The sequence below is a fragment of the Geotrypetes seraphini genome, chromosome 8 (genome assembly GCF_902459505.1).
Source record: "Geotrypetes seraphini chromosome 8, aGeoSer1.1, whole genome shotgun sequence".
Classification (NCBI taxonomy): Eukaryota; Metazoa; Chordata; class Amphibia; order Gymnophiona; family Dermophiidae; genus Geotrypetes; species Geotrypetes seraphini.
In genome coordinates this window covers 117,331,255-117,348,785 of record NC_047091.1, presented here as the reverse complement: position 1 = coordinate 117,348,785, position 17,531 = coordinate 117,331,255, and the positions used below count along the sequence as shown (strand labels likewise).

Here is a 17,531-nt window from a genome sequence, read left to right as displayed (position 1 = left end):
AGTTGGTCCTCAACCTGGCAGCTAGGCTTCAATGCTAAGAAATGTAAGGTCATGCACCTCGGAAGCGGAAATCCATGCAGGACGTACTTCTTGAACGAGGAAACTTTAACTAAGACTTCGCAGAATGAGATTTAGGAGTAATCATCAGTGCAGACATGAAAACTGCCAATCAAGTGGAGAAGGCTTCATCTAAGGCAAGGCAGATATTGGGTTGTATCAATAGAAGTTTCGTCAGCCGAAAGCCTGAAGTCATAATGCCGTTGTACAGGGCCATGGTGAGACCTCATCTGGAGTACTGTGTGCAATTCTGGAGGCCACATTACAGTAAAGATGTGCGCAGAATTGAATCGGTTCAACGGACGGCCACCAGGATGATCTCGGGGCTCAAGGATCTCTCGTACGAAGAGAGACTGAACAAATTGCAGCTCTACACTCTCGAGGAACGTAGGGAGAGGGGAGAAATGATCGAAACATTTAAGTACCTCACGGGACGTGTCGAAGTGGAAGATGATATTTTCTTTCTCAAGGGACCCTTGGCCACAAGAGGGCACCCGCTCAAACTCAGGGGCGGAAAATTTCATGGCGACACCAGAAAGTATTTCTTCACAGAGAGAGTGGTTGATCATTGGAACAAGCTTCCAGTGCAGGTGATCGAGGCAGACAGTGTGCCAGACTTTAAGAATAAATGGGATACCCATGTGGGATCCCTACGAGGGTCAAGATAAGGAAATTGGGTCATTAGGGCATAGACAGGGGGTGGGTAAGCAGAGTGGGCAGACTTGATGGGCTATAGCCCTTTTCTGCCGTCATCTTCTATGTTTCTATGACTCTAGGGGGATGTTATTAAGGACAAATGGGGTGTTCAAGCCTATGTCCTTGTTGCCCTTCTTTGGTGTCCCTGGGTGTGGTGAATCTGCCCTTCTTGAGGCCCTTCGCAAAGGCGCTCTTGCTAAGGCGAGTGCCTTTGCTGCTCGCCTTTGCCGCGTGCCGAATGACTGCGTGCCGTTGGCTCCTCCCCTTTTATGGAGGAGTTTGGCTCCGGTGTGCTGCTGACGTCGGAGGGGTGGGCGGAGCTATCTCTTGCCTCTGTCCCTCTTGGTGTCCTGCCTGCCTCTCTCTTCTCTCTTCCACGTGCTGTTCTTCTGCTCCTGCCTGCCTGCCTCTCGCTCCGCTCTCCTCAGCCACCTCCTGACTCTCTCCGGCTGCCTCCTCCGCTGCTCACAGCGGTCTCCGTGCCATTGGCTCCTCCCCTTTTATGGAGGAGTTCTGGTGTGCTGCTGACATTGGAGGGGTGGGCAGAGCTATCTCTCGCCTCTGCCCCTCTTGGTGTCCTGCCTGCCTCTCTCTTCTCTCTTCCATGTGCTGTTCTTCTGCTCCTGCCTGCCTGATACTCCCTCCGCTCTCCTCAGCCGCCTCCCGACTCTCTCTGGCTGCCTCCTCCACTGCTCACAGCTATGTTAAGATGAATATTTGACTGAAAAGTTATGCTGCTATGTTTGGCTGAAAATAGGGTGCAAATTTAGGAGGCTAGTTTAGGAGCTCAGCATTTTCTGAATATTAGACACTTACTGGGTCTTTTACTAAGGTGTGGTAGCCTAAACGCTAACGCGTCCATAGGATATAATGGACACATTAGCGTTTAGCATGCGCTAAATCAGCTACCACACCTTAGTAAAAGGACCCCTTAGGCCCATATTCTATAAATGACAACTTAAGTTATGCACCGGTAGGTGCCCTACAGGTACCTAATTAGAAAAAGCCTTTTAAACACAATTAAAATCATTAAAAAAAAAATGTAGTGGCTTACTGACTCCTAGTTAAACAGCACCTTTATTGCAGCTACAGAGGTACTTTATGACCCCTAACGCCATTGTAGGCCTGGCTAATGTCAGAAGTGGCCTTAAACATCATAAAGCACCTCTGTAGATGTGATTCACGTGAAAGGTAGGCGCCGGAAATGTAGGTCACTAAAACCTAGGCCTACATTTCCGGCGACTACCTTTCACGAAGCCACATTTCTAGAAATGGCACCGTTGCATGATCTTGCTCTAAGGATTAGGGAGAGTCAGATGACACGAACGGCACTGTGAGTTCCTTGAAAAAACATTGAGAAACATATTGGACTCCATGTCTCCAAGGTCATAATTTATGACGCTACTAATCAAGCTAAGTAGAATATTTGGTCCTAAAAATTATTAACAATTTATCAATAAGGGTTAACTTTAAATCATGAAGTATTTGATTAAATAAGAGGCCGGTGACGATTCATCGTCCTGAGCTCCCCGCTATAAGTAAATGATTCAGCAAAAGTAGGGGTGTAACTGAGGCCTCGGACAAAAATTTGTTAAGCTATATAAATTAGATATTGACTCGGAGCAAATTTACATGAACATTGATTGCTTATAGCTACAAGTTTAAAGGACATTATAAAGTTGACCATCGTAGAGAGAACCGTTGCATGATTGACACGTGAGCGGCAGACCACGATGACGGTGCCGTTTATAGAATCCAGCCCTTAGTTGTAAATTTATTTATTTATTCAATTTTTCAGCCCGTCCTCCCAAAAAAGCCAAGAAATCACTTTTTATGTTTATGTTTTCATTCTCTAGATTATCTCTATGCATTTAGATTGTAAACTGCTTTGTTTTATGCTTTTTTAAGAACATGAGACCATAAGCGCTGCCATACTGGGACAGACTCGAGGTCCATCAAGCCCAGTATTCTGTTTGGACTACATTTAAAATCTCTTTGGCATTTTTATTACTTTGGTTCCTTTAGATTGGAACGTACACAGATCTCATCTCGCTAGGAGTTCAAATAAACAAAATCTTACATTTCCTTCCCTTAGGGGTAAAAACAGAACTTTCAAGAGATTCAGCCACTCTCATTTTCAAACTAACTGAGCTCTGGAATAAGTTACCACTTTCATTTAGAAGCTCTGAAAACTTTCTTGTTTACTAAACATTTTGGAAACTAATCCCCCCCTTCTATGAGACCACATTAGTGGATTTTAGCGTTTAGAGCCGTGCTGAATGGCCTGCGCTGCTCCTGTCGCTCATAGGAACTCTACAAGCGTCGGGAGCAGTGCGGGCCATTCAGCGCGGCTCCCCGCGCTAAAAACCACTAGCGTGGTTTCGTAGAAGAGGGGTTAAGCTAATCTAGATTTCATTCTTCTTTTATACTACCGTACTATACTATATTTATGTACTTACATTATTGTAAACCGAGTCGAGTATCTTTTGGCTGAAGACCTGGTCTATAAAATTAAGTTTTAATTTAGTTTAGTTTCCAATAGTTACCAATCCAAGTCGCAAGTACTTGGCAAGATCCCAAAGAGTAAAACAGATTTTATGCTGCTTTCCCAGTTCCAAATTCCTCACTTAATCCTTTTAAAACCGTGCTAAGCTAAGGGCTTTAAAAAAATTAATTCTATAGTCTTGTTTCTATGTTCATTTTCATTCTGTGGACTATCTCAGTATATTTATATTGTATACTACTTTGTTTTATGTTTGCTTTCATTCCATATACTCTCCCCATATATTTGTATTGTAAACCACTTTGAGATGTTGTTCAAGAGTATATAGGTATCTAATCCATGGAGAACCATGGTACCCTTGGGGCATCAAGTAGGAGTCATTACTGAGCACAGAGTATGGCATGTGGATGGGGAGCTGTGAGCTTTCCCAGTTCCAAATTCCTCACTTAATCCTCCAATCACCTTATGCCATCTAACCTGGGACTAGAACACTTGCACCTACCCAGGAGCCGAGACAGGTAGTGGTGGCACTTTTGAGTCAATTTCTACTTTAACCAAAAAGGGGGGGGGGGGAAGTCCCCATGCAATGCTTGCCATGGGCGCAGATTTTTCCAGTGAGTGTCCTTTGTAGGACTTTTAAACCAGAGTTTCTAATGATTTTCAAGAATTAAAGCTCCTTATTCCTTATCTGTGAAATAACTCCTTCTACCTAAACCCTGGGAAATATGTGCACACAAAGATATCTCACGTTTTGTGCAGATGATTTTGGGTCGGTCCCACTTCCCATTGCTGTGGCACTTGATGGTTGGAATATGCCTCTGGGTGAACCCTTCTCGGCACTGGTATCGTACCACGGAGTGAATGCTGTACTTTTCTTTCTTCTTCCCCAAGGTAAAGGCGTTACTGACAGCAGGGGGAGCGCCACAGAGCACTATGGAGAAGAACAAGAGATAAGTCAGGAGCCAGAGATTCACCCATCCCTGCCAGAAACAATGTGTGCATTCTGCACCCCCTCCAGACACACCTCAGCATAAACTCCCCAATTCAGATCCTTTCCCACCAAATAAACCCTGCCTGCCTCCCACTTAGAGGCTCTGTGGAACCACAGCAGTTCAGACCTTCTGGGGTGATGTTCTGACTGCACCACAGACAGGTTTACTATAAATGAAAATTCAAAGAAAAAAATAAAAAGGACGCAAGAATAAGAGAGACATGTGCAAGGATTTTCTAGCACTTTCCCATGTTGACCCTATTAAAAATAAGCTCACCTTGAACAGAAATGATTGTATTTTTGGACAGATGGATGAATAGACAGACTAGAACTCGTACATACTTTGTTATGAATTGGAAAGTGATTCCTTAATTTTGCTTCATTTGCCATATTAATAAAGCAGGAGTCAGATGGACAAAAGGTAATATTCATAAATGGCCACAGTTATCCGGATATTTCTCTTAGTCAGTACTGTCTATGGATATCTCCCTGTACTATCTGGATAGCACCACTCAGTATCCTTATAGACTTCCTGGCATACCCGGATTAGGGAGGGGAAAGGGAAATATGACTTGTATACTTCATTTTTATGGTTACACATTCAAAGCAGTTTACATACACACAGGTACTTATTTTGTACCCAGGGCAATGGAGGATTAAGTGACTTGCCCAGGGTCACAAGGAGCAGTGCTGGGATTCAATTCCACAACCTCAGGGTGCTGAGGCAGAAGTTATACCACTAGGCCTCTCCTCACCTCCACCAATCATTATCCTTATAGACCTCCCCGGCACTCATACACCTTTCCAATATTATCTGGATAGTGCCCCTTATTATCTTTATAAAATGGGTAGGGGGAGAGGGAAGGGTGGGCAGAGCAGATCCTTTACCTGTCCCCTTTTTACAGACATATGGCAAGTTGTAATTACAGGGCACATCATTCCACCGTCCGTCTTCGTGTGCCACCATCACCACACAGTCCTCACCACCAGCAAAGAAGTTATCCGGCTGTCTTTCCCGCCAGTTCTCATATTGCTTTGGGGCGGAAAGGGGAGAGAGAGTGTGAGCTGAGGTATCAGCGGCTCAGCAAGGGGCAACACGGCAGAACAATGTTCACAGCATCCTAACCCCATTAAAAATGGATAAACACTCTGAAAATTACATGGTTTTCATAGCGTGTGCACTTAGATGAATTTTCAGATGTCTCCCTGCCTAGGGCAAGCTTAGACCGGAAGGTTGGGGGAGGGGGAAGAATAACAGGTGCACCTGACATTTTCACAAATAAGTGCAGTTGCATGCAAAGAAAAAAACAGACCACATTGGTCATGTTTCTTTGAAAATGAAGGTCGTGTACTGTATGTGCATTCAAAATGCCCACATGCTATGCAAATATGTGAGCTCACAGCCACTGTTCTGTCTAAGCTGGGCAGCTGTAGGGTTACCATATGGCTCCAGAAAAAAAGGATGGATTGCGATATCCGGGTTTTACTTCCATTGAAAGTAATGGAAGTAAAACCCGGATGTCTCATTCCGTCTTCCTTTTTCTGAAATCCTATGGTCACTCTAAACAGGTATCCTCCAACTGCATTGCTACCCATAGCAGGTGGTGCTTCAATATTGGGTTTTCAGTCCCTGGAATCCTGCCTTTCCCTCATTATTGAAAATGGGATAGTGAAACAGCACCCCTGCTGGCAGGATTTTAGGTGGGGGACTGCCACTCAGCTTCGAGGGAACAGTGGCCTGCTCATTTTTAGAAGGTGCCCTCTGCCAGAACCTCACAGGTCTGTTTGCCAAACCATACTACCACCTGTCCAGCTACTGCTCAGTGGGTGATGCTGGTGCAGTTTTAGGGTTCAGATTCTTAAGGATCAGGTCCAGTCTGGATGTCAAGAGACTAGTACATGGGGGCCCTGGGGAATGGTGGAGGGAATGGAGAGAAAGGTGTACACATCAAATATATACAAGTATATAATGAATATCCAGCCCCATTTGGAAATTTTGAGAACTGGCATAGCGCATCCAACATCCTACAGAGAGAAATAGGATGTTAAAAACACATAGAATTCCATCCCAATCTCACAATGACAGGGAAGGTTGAATTGGTGCTACTGATAAATGGAATGGGGTCAGGGATTATTAGAAAAGACCCCCAGGTGCTGTTTCTGTCCCAGGATGTGGCAAGAAAGCGGTGGGAGGGTATAGGTTCTCCATCACATCAGGAGAAGCAACCAGACTCTTTACCAGACCTAAGAAATCCAAAATTCCCTGTTCCGACACTGAGTTCAGAATTCCTCCCCACCCCCAACTCTGCCAGATTGGTTTTCAGCATATTTGCAGTAAAGTGGTGTGGTAGCCATGTTAGTCCACTTTTAAAGGTAATAAATAGAGATAAAACAAAACAAAAAAAAGAAGATGATACATTTTTATTGGACTAACAGCAAATGGAATATTTGCACAAATCACCCATTTCTAAGTCCAGCATATGGAAACAAATCTCATGAATATTCATGGTTGTCGTCCCAGCCTTCTGCTGAAAGGGTGTACCTTTTACTGCTCAAGCTGCATGACACAGAGAGAATGCAGCTCTCCAGAGGTCCTGAAGGAGTATGTCCACCCTAACACATGACAACCAAAAATTAAACTGCAAAGGGAAACCAAAACTGCAGAGCAACAATGGAGAGACAGAATGCAGGAAACTGCAAGGCTGGGCCTAAGATCTTGACTGGAGTGTAGGGAATGAGGGGGGGGGTATTTGCCTTCAAAATTTAGCACCCTCACCTGTTACCTCTGCCTAAACCTGAGCTTAGGACACTGGGGGGACAAGAAAGAGCAGCTGCCAAAAATACAGGCCTTGAGGAATATAGGCCATCATGGAACCCTGATCTCTACCACGCTGCAGTATACAGAATAAAGTCCAGTCCTGCACTAGGAAAGTGGTTGTAAAGAGCTCTGAAAAATCAAACAAAACCCAAAACAACCATGAAAGGGGGAAGGGCAATTATTCAGCTGGCTGTGCTCTGCTGATGTGACACATATCAGTATAATTGAGTCACTTCTGCCGTTAATGGTGGCAGCGTGAAGCCTGGCCCCTCTCTCTCTCCTTTAATTGTAATTAGGAAATAGAACAGATGGTGTAGACCCTGTAATGCAATTTATGATCCTTCAACAGGAAGGTGAGAACAGCCTATTGTTCTGTACTTTTCAGAGGATTTGAAACTAAACCAGCAGCCCAAGGGAGATTCAAATCCCATATGATCTCTCTTCGGTGCCCATCAGCTACTTTCCAACTAGGCACCTCAGGGTTTGAATCTACAACCTCCCAGCTCCAAACCAGGAAGATTATGATGGAACTCAAAGAGTAGCTGGTAGGAGACTCCCTAGCAATCCCTCAGCCTATCAGGGTATCTATAAAAAATATGAAAGTAAATATTTCCATACAGAGACCCAGTATTTGCAGTTTATCTCATCCTAATACAGTTTGGATAGGGGGCCCCAGCCCAGGACATCTCCAGTTGCTTCAGTCTGGATGCTTAGATCTAGGGTTACCATATTTCTTCCTGCAAAAAAACACAGAGGACATTTGGCTCCTTCCCCAGCCATGTCACATTCTGCTCAAGCCCCGCCCCACCCAGCTCCCACACAAACCTCTTCTCTCCTTCCCTGAGCTCGGGGCTGCGTCTGGAGGGCCTCCGAGCATGCACGGATTTGAAGTGATGACATCATATGCACTCACGCATGTGTGGATGCCCTCTGGATGCGGCCCGAGCTCCTAAACCTGGACAAAGTGCCTGCTTTTTGAAAAAAGGCCCAGACACCTGGACAGTCCTCTAAAAAGAGGACATGTCCAGGTAAATCTGGACATATGGTAACCCTACTTAGATCACCTGTCTATAACTTTGCCATGCCACAGACCTTTCAAATTTCCAAGGTTTTGGGGAAAGGAAATTCTATTCATGTTTGGAAGGTGAAACTAGAAGTGGGTGAGTATTCTCCTTTACTCCCAGTTTCTCATACTCACCAGACCAGAATTGTCCGTCCACTGGAAATCCTGTTCCACAATCCTGTCATTGAGTCCAATCCAGGTGTTCTCATGTCCAAAACCTATCGAGGAAATGCAGAGAACTAAGGAAAGAACATTTCACCTGCGGAGCAGGGATCTATGTAACTTCTAACTCCAGTATAACCAATTCTATGGAAATGTAGAGAGGTAAGGAGAGACCTGCTGAATGAGGGCCTATGTTATTTCTCACCCTAGTGTAATCATCTTAAAAAAAACATAGAGAGCTAAGGGGAGACCATTTCACTTGCTGAATGGGGGACCTAAGAAATTTCTCATTCCATGGTAGGGCCCCGATTCATGTCTCTGAGTCAGTGGCTCTCAAACTAGGATCCAGAGATTCTGCTTTTTAAATATGCAGTCGAAAGGTGGGAGGGAAAGTGTTTTAGGGTCCCAGCAAATTTCACAATAAATTTTATTTTGAAACTTGCCACTCTAGGCAGGCTCTTACCATTAATGAAGCGCTGCTCCTCTGGCATGTGAATACTGGTCAGGTGACCCATTCGCCGGCGACAGTCCCTTTCTGCATCCTCCCAGGACCGTCGATGAGGGAAGTAGTGATAGCAGTGGCCTTGAAATTTGTGCCAGTTGTGATCACAGCCCTCGGTGTCTAGAAACAGCGGACACAAGTACAGTTGAGAGGGGCCTTCTACAGAGAAAAAATCTCAGGTATTTGAGCTCCACTATTATAGCATTTGAGCATTAATTACTGGAGTAGGGAGGTACTGTATATGGATGCCGGCTGTCAGCTCAACTTCTATTATTTATTTATTTGATTTTTTAGCCTGTCCTTCCAAAGGAGCTCAAAACTGGTTACAAATCAGTACTCAAGCAATTTCCCTCTCTGTCTCGGTGGGCTCACAATCTATCTAATGTACCTGGGACAGTGGAGGATTAGGTGAATTGTCCTGGGTCACAAGGAGCAGTGCTGGGTTTGAACTCACAACCTCAGGGTGCTAAGGCTGTAGCTCTAACTACTATGCCATACTCTTCTCCTGTAGGGCCTCTTATCTTTGCTAGTGTCCTGTGGAATCCTCTTTTTCCATAGTTTTCTCCATTACTTTTAAAAATGCTTTCGCTTGAACACAAATACTTGAGATTCAGAAATTTTGCCACAGAAGCACCTCTGAGAGGCCCTGGGATTTTTCCTGTGCATGTGATTATACCATTTCAATCCTTCCCTCAGAACGTTTGGGCATGCTATAGAATAGGGTTGCCAAATTTCCTCTTAAAAAAAAAAGAGGACACTTGACCCTGTCCCCGCCCTGTTCCGCCTCTAACTTTGTCCCTACACGAACCTCCCAGAGGTCGGGGCCACGTCTGGAGGGCCTCTGTGCATGCGCTGATGTTGACGTGATGACATCATGCGCCTTCCAGATGCAGCCCCGAGCTCAGGGACTTCCAAAACCTGGACAAACTGTTGGGTTTTGGAAATTCCTCCGGGCACCCAGACACCCGTAAGCCCGAAGTCATTATGCCATTGTATAGATCCATGGTGATACCCCATCTGGAATACTGTGTACAATTCTGGAGACCACATTACCGCAAAGATGTGCTGAGATTCGAGTCAGTCCAGAGAATGGCCACTCGGATGGTCTCGGGACTCAAGGATCTCCCGTACGAGGAACGGCTAGACAAATTACAGCTATACTCACTCGAGGAATGCAAAGAGAGGGGAGAAATGATCGAGACGTTCAAGTATCTCACGAGCCGCATTGAGGTGGAAGAAGATATCTTCTTTTTCAAGGGTCCCACGGCAACAAGAGGGCATCAGTGGAAAATCAGGGGCGGGAAACTGCACGGTGACACCAGGAAATTATTTTTCACTGAAAGGGTGGTTGATCGCTGGAATAGTCTTACACGTCAGGTGGTTGAGGCCAGCACGTGGGATCTTTTCACAGAGAAAGGTAGGGAAGGGTCATTAGGGTGGGCAGACTAGATGGCCGTGGCCCTTATCTGCCATCTATTTCTATGTTTCTAATCCATCTTTTCAGTTACCGCCCCCTCTCTGTGGAATGCGCTCCCATTAGACGTTCGATTAGAGAACTCGCCTGAGAAATTTAGATCCAAACTTAAAACCTTCCTTTTTAAAGATGCCTTTACTCTTTAGTATCAGCAAAACCCGGAAGTCTCAATTCTTCCTCCTTTTTCTGGAGCCATATTGTAACCCTAAGCACAAGGCCTCTTAGCTTGCATGCCCCAGGCCTTCCTCTTGCAGAGGCTTCCAGTTACCTGGACAATAGTGCTATCGTAGATAGTCTCCCATGGGCATGTGGCCTATAGTCATTCTTTAAACCTAGGCTGAACCCTGACCATTTCCCCTGATGTTTCCTTCTTGTGACTGGAATCGAAGCTTTCTACTACCACCATGCCCTGACTTTGCAGGACAGCAGTGGAAACAGATGCTCTGGCCAGGGCAGCAGGAGGTAGGTCTCGCCAAAGAAGTGATTAAAGCCTGGGAAAAGAAAACTGAGACAGGTAACAGCTGTCTACAGAAAATTAGCAATTAAAGCCATTCTCTCTCCAGCTGAAGAGTTTATGCTAAGGAGTCACAATTACATTAAAAAAAGAGGTTTGTTACCTGCAGTGCCCAGCATTACTGGCTGGCTTTGGCTATGGGGTAGTACTGATGAGAGAAGGGGGTGTGAGGGGAGGGAATAGCTGAGGCTAAGATCCAGACACAGCATGCAAGGAAGATTAGGGTTATCGAATTTTACTACGAAGAAACCCGGATGCAAGGCCTTGCCCTGTTCTGCCCCCAACCTCGCCTTGTTCCACCTCCAGCCCATCCCTTTCTGCCTCCAGCCCTGACCCCAAAAAGCCTTGTCTCCTTTTCCCGACTTCCAGGCCACATCTGGAGGGCCTCCAGCATGCGTCGATGCATGTGACATCATCCGCGTGTGCTTGCTGAAGGCCCTCCAGATGTGACCAGAGCTCGTGGCTTTCCAAAACCCGGACAAACTGCCGGCTTTTGAAAAGTCCATAAGGGAACCCGGACAGTCCTCTAGAAAAAGGACATGTCCGGGTATTCCCAGACATCTGGCAACCCTAGTGAAGGTGGCCCTATTCTGCTGAAGCTGCAAGATCAGCTATGGGGATGGGGGTGGGGGGAAGGGAGCTTCAAAACACCAGAAGAGCAGTGCAGACTGGAAAGACCCAATATTTTCCTATTCAACATCACCTTCATTTTTTTTTTTTTTTTTTTTTTTTTAGTTCAATATTTTTTATTGATTTTTTTGAAAAAATATAAGAAACAGTTCAAGTACATGGTATCAAAATATAAAACAAAACATTTAGTATAACAAATATTCAGTTACATTGTGCAATGTAGAATTGAATCATTTTAAAAGATCTAAAGTACTAGGACTGTTCATGAAAAAATAGTAAAAGAAAAGATAAGAGGAAAGAGAAATTGAAGGAAGAAAAAAAAAAAAAAAATTAAATGAGGAAAAAAGATGAAGGTAAAGAAAAAGAAGAGGAAGAGGAAGAGGAAGAAGAAGAAGAGAGGAGTGTCTATGAAATAGATTGAACATATGAGTCCAGGAATTTCCAGGGTGATTTACATTGTATCAAATTTTTGGAAAGTCGAATTATATTTTTCTTTTCATAAGCATATGATTCAAATTTATGATACATGCTCAAAGAATTCCACCAGAAGGTATAGTTTAGTAATGAAGAGGACTTCCAATTTTTCAAGATGTGCATAAGGGCAGTCACAAACATTGCGTCAATGAGTTTAGGAGGACAGTTAGACTGTGTAAAACAAGGGTGTTGAGATCGGAGAATTATAATGTCAAAGGAAATTTCTTCTGAACAATTGGTAATAGACTTTATGGTGTCCCAAATGCACGTCCAAAAGGAACGAACTTGAGCACAATGGAAAAGCATGTGATCAAGAGTCCCAGCTTCTTTCATACAATTCCAACATATAGAGTCTTGTTTTAGGTTAGCTTTCCACATCCGAAAAGGTGTCCATACCGCATTCCACATAATGAAGAACATTGATTGTGAGACTCTGGATGATAAAAGAGGTCGGTTTGTCGAGGACCATCACCTTCATTACTTCGCTCTAACAGGACTGTGAGGGGCAGAGCTGTCACAGCTTCTCTGCCTGCCTTGGAGGTTTGAATAAGAAAAAGCAGAGGGAAGCAAATGAGCCAGAAAAGAAAAAGGATGCCTGTGTATCATACAGAGAGAGGGAAATACTGAGGTGTAGAAGAGAGTGAGACAATAGCAGCCTGACCAGGCTGATGAAAGGCTGGCGGAGGGCTCACAATCCAGGACTTTTGGTGGCAGTGAGTAAAGAGAATATCTTGCCCACTCGGCCTTCTCCCACTGCCAGGACAACCCACATTTTTAAATTTTATCCGTACAACAATCAGTGATGGCAGTACCCTATCAACAAACTCAAACTCATACTCACCATTCAATACCCAACAAACATATCGCATACATTCATCCGCCGACTCCCATCCAACTATACCAAATCACCCTCCCAGGGCTCCTAAGGCCCGAGATAACTAGATAGCTAGGTCTGAGTGGGAGGAGTGCTAGCGCAGAGAAGCAGCAAATCCTTCCAAAGGGCCACATAGCATAGGCACTCCCCTCTCCCCCCTGTGGGGATCCACTGAATTTCACAACGGGCTACCTCAGCAATGTGATTAAGCCAATGAGAGTAAGAGGCCGAGCTATCTGACACCCAATGTTGCAATAGGTCCTTTTTAACGACCAACACAGCCATATACAGAAACCTAGGCTGGGTTAAAGGAGAACTCTTCTTCCAAACAATAAATACCCTCTGGTCCCCAAGCAGTAGCAAACTATAATCCCATGGTACAGCTCTTCGCACTATCTGCTCCAGGAGAGAAAGAATCCACAGCCATAATTCTGTAGTGGGGCATTCCAAAAAATGATGGACAAGGGTACCCTGGGCCCGATGACAGAAAGAGGTCCCCTTCCTATAAGCCCCTACGCATCCCCAGATATAAGCCCCTACGCATCCCCAGATATAAGCCCTATACAATATCTGAAACTGCATTTCCTTAAGGTCTGTCGTGCCCCTCCAAAAATAAAGATTATCAAAAAGGCCTGCAAAAGACTCCTTGCCAAAAGGGATCTCTAACTCTCCCTGCCAAATGTCCGCAACGGAGTCCATAGGTTGCTGGATGGGAGCAGTCTTCAAAAGTTTGTACCAAGTGGAAAGTATATTCAGCTCCGACAGAATCCAAAGGAATTGAGTATCCAGCGGACCACAGAGCCAATTGTCCCCCCATTTCCATTGCAAAGAATCATAATAGTGGTGACCTGAAGTTAGGCCCAGAAATGCGTGGAGGGCAACTCCCACTTAGCTCGCTCTTGGACAAAAGTGAGGAACACTCCCCCTCCCAAATCCCACAGATTTGCTCTCACAACCGAAACCACATCTGCCTCATTCCTGGAGAGAAATCGGCATTGCTACAAAGCTGCAACATTAAGGAGGCCTCCGCTGCTTTCAGCTGTCATTTCCTCCACCAACGCTAAGTCAGGCGAAGAGGCTGTAAAAGCCGTACCCTACCAGAGCTGGCTGGCCCTGAACTTCCTCTCCAACGTCAGAATTGACATCGGGAAGAAGGCAAGAAGCAGCGGCGGTGGACCGGGCTTTGAATCGGTGCGGCAGGGAGGGAAGGAGGGAAGCTGGCAGGCAGCGGCGGTACATGGATGGGGTGTGTGTGTGTGTGGAATCAGGCACTGGAGGGAGGGAGGGAGGGAAGGAGGTAGGCTGGCAGGCTGGCTTCGGGGGAGGGGTGGAACAAAGGCTGGAAGGCAAGACATAGGAAGGAGGCACTGGGGGCACTAAGGACACAGGACAGAGGCACTGGGGGTACTACGGACATGGGAAGGAGGCACTGGGGGCACTAAGGACACAGGACAGAGGCACTGAGGGCACTAAGGACATGGGAAGAGGCACTGGGGACACTAAGGATACAGGATAGAGGCACTTGGGGCACTAAGGACACAAGACAGAGGCACTGGGGGTACTAAGGACACAAGACAGAGGCACTGGGGTCACTATGGACATAGGACGGAGGCACTGGGGGCAGTAATGATGGGAAGAAGGCACTAAGGACACAGTACAGAGGCACTGGGGGCACTATGGACACAGGACGGATGCACTGGGGGCACTAAGGTCACAGGACAGAGGCACTGGGGGCACTATCGACACAGGACAGAGGCACTGGGGGCACTAAGGACATAGGAAGGAAGGTGGGAGGGAATAGAAAGGGACAATTGTTGGGCCTGAGTGCAGAAAGAAAGAAATGAAAGAAAGGATACAGGGTCAGAAGGAAATGCAACCAGAAACTCATAAAATCACCAGACAGCAAATGTAGGAAAAATGATTTTATTTTCAATCTAGTTATCAAAATGTGTCAGTTTTGAGAATTTATATTTGCTGTCTATATTTTGCACTATATTTGTCTATTTTTCTATAGTTACTGAAGTGACATTGCATATTTTAAAGTCATCTGTAGGAGCTGTGCCTAGTCCTGAACACATGGTAGAACAGTCCTGAGCACATGGCAGAACAGTGAGCGGAGCAGGGAGCAGAGAGTGTGCAAGCAGGAAGGAGCAGAGAAGGCGGTGCTAGCAGGGGAAGAGGCGAGAGCTAACTCCGCCCACCCCCAACATCACCAGCCAAACTCCCCCCATAAAAGGGGACGAGCCAACGGTGCGCAGCTGTTCGATGCGCAGTGAAGGCGTGCGGCAAAGGCGCTCGCCTTAGCGAGAGCGCCTTTGCGAAGGGCCTCAAAGAAAGGCTTCGGATAGCCGCCAAGAAGGCGACGAGAGAGCAGATCAGTACAGGAGGAAGGAGAAGGAGAGCAAGGCAGGGAGGCGGAACAAGGCGCTAGGAACGCTGGAGCACGAGGGAGACTTCGGGGCAGAGGCAGGACAAGCTCCGCCCACCCCCCGCCGTGTCAGAAGTTCGTGACCGGGCTCCTCCATTAAAGGAGGAGAGCCAACGGGCGCTGTAGCGCTGACCGGCAGAAGGAGACGAGAGAGCAGATCAGTAGAGGAGGAAGGAGAAAGAGAGCAAGGCAGGGAGGTGGAACAAGGCGCTAGGAGCGTCGGAGCACGAGGGAGACTTCGGGGCAGAGGCAGGACAAGCTCTGCCCACCCCCGCCACGTCAGAAGTTCGTGACCAGGCTCCTCCATTAAAGGAGGCGAGCCAATGGGCGCTGTAGCGCTGACCGGCAGAAGGAGACGAGAGAGCAAATCAGTAGAGGAGGAAGGAGAAGGAGAGCAAGGCAGGGAGGCGGAACAAGGCGCTAGGAGCGTCGGAGCACGAGGGAGACTTTGGGGCAGAGGCAGGACAAGCTCCGCCCACCCCCCGCTGCGTCAGCAGCTCACGACCGGGCTCCTCCATTAAAGGAGGAGAGCCAACGGCGAGCAGCCGTTCGGCGCGAAGAGCCTAATCTTTACCCTATTCTTTAAACTTTATTCTAAACTTTCACCCTAACCCACAGGCAGACACCCTCTCAAATACCCTAATCAAACTCTATTCTTTAAACCTTATCCTAAAATTTCACCCTGACTCACAAGCAGACACCCTCTCAAATACCCTAATCTTTCAAACTCTCACTCTGATCTTTCAATCTCTCACTCTGACTCACAGACAGATATTTCTTCTAACTCTCTAATTTACTCACTATCAGGCAGACCTCAGCTACAACTTGGTTATGGCAAGGAGAACAAGAAGCGCCATGTCTGCAATCAAGACCAACTGTCCGGTAACTGGGAGGACCCAGGGGGCGACCACGGTATGCGTGCAGAAAGAGGAGGACCCAGGACTGAGGACAGAGATCTCTGTGCAGACCGAGATCATCCCTCTCCCCCCCTGTTCTCCACAGTCTCTACACAGACAAAGGAGGTTGACCAGCTAGACGGAGACATCATGCAGGAACTTAGGAGTATCAGGGAGGAGGTAAAATGCCTGAGAAGCATCCGAGAGGATGAGGTCTACATTGACGGAGTCGTCCAGAAGCTATCCCAAATCACCGAGCTGGCCCATGACATGTCCTCCCTCGAGACACCCAAATTACCAGCTTTGAAACCAACAATTGGAGTACAGGAGATGGCTGGAGACGCTGACTCCTGGCAGCTGGTGACCTCCTCCATGGGCAAACACCGAGATCCCACCCCCCTCTTTCAATCTCTTCACCCTCTTCTTCTTTTTCTCACCAACAGGGCAGCTTTACATCCACCCCACAACTCACCCTGAGGAAAAGATTCAAGATTCTACAGGTAGAAATGTTGACAAGGAGCAGGAGGATGCTGACAAGGAGCAGGAGGTAGTCCAGCGCACGGCTCCAACTCCGGGGACAACTGATCGGCTCCCCCCAAAGAAGCGCAGAGTAATAGTCATTGGGGACTCCATGCTGAGGGGCACCAAGGGACCAATCTGCAGACCGGATATGCAGTCAAGGGAGGTTTGCTGTCTGCCTGGAGCCAGGGTCCGAGATGTCACCGCCTGTCTTGATAGGCTTCTCAAGCCCCAAGATCACTTCCCCATGGTCCTCATCCACATTGGCACAAATGACACTGCTAAGAACACCCCGGAGAACATAACTAGAGACTTTGGAGCCCTGGGTGAGAGGCTGAAGCAGACAGGAGCGCAGGTGGTCTTCTCCTCGATCCTCCTAGTTAGAGGCAAAGGAAGTGCCAGGGATGAGCGTATACTGAGGACTAACGAGTGGCTTCAAGGATGGTGCCGAGAAATGAACTTCGGATTCCTGAACCATGGAGAGGCATTGCAAGGACTTCAGGGACCAGACGGACTCCATCTGACCACCAGGGGTAAGCATGTCTTTGGACACCGACTAGCCCGCCTGCTTCGTAGGGCTTTAAACTAGGTAAGTCAGGAGAGGGTACCCACTCAGATACAAGTGCAGTAAGGAACGATCCTGACGAGGTGAGTCGAAACTCCGATTCTAAGTCTAAAGTAAGTGCCCCCATTGCAAACAATTCTCTAGGAGTCACACTACCCCAGGTGGGAAACTCCCCACAGGGACTTAGCAATCACGGGGTATGGAGGGCTATGTATGTTAATGCACACAGTTTAGGCAATAAGATTCTAGAATTAGAGACCGAAATAATGAATGTCGACCTTGACGTGGTGGCAATATCCGAAATTTGGTTCACAGACTCTCATGGGTGGGATATGGCTATACTGGGATACAACTTATTTCGTCAG

At 46.8% G+C, this 17,531-nt stretch overlaps 1 protein-coding gene across 3 annotated transcripts in view; it reads right to left on the bottom strand.

Annotated features, from left to right (window-relative positions):
* NCAN (neurocan) overlaps positions 1-17,531 on the bottom strand; it is a 244,521-nt gene that overhangs the window by 14,210 nt on the left and 212,780 nt on the right. For all 3 annotated transcript variants that reach the window (XM_033955984.1, XM_033955985.1, XM_033955987.1), the window contains exons 11-14: positions 8,754-8,912; positions 8,264-8,346; positions 5,136-5,280; positions 4,005-4,187 (exon numbers count right to left, since the gene is read on the bottom strand). In XM_033955984.1, the coding sequence (XP_033811875.1) occupies positions 4,005-4,187; positions 5,136-5,280; positions 8,264-8,346; positions 8,754-8,912 (570 nt within the window). The remainder of the gene's footprint in view (positions 1-4,004; positions 4,188-5,135; positions 5,281-8,263; positions 8,347-8,753; positions 8,913-17,531) is intronic.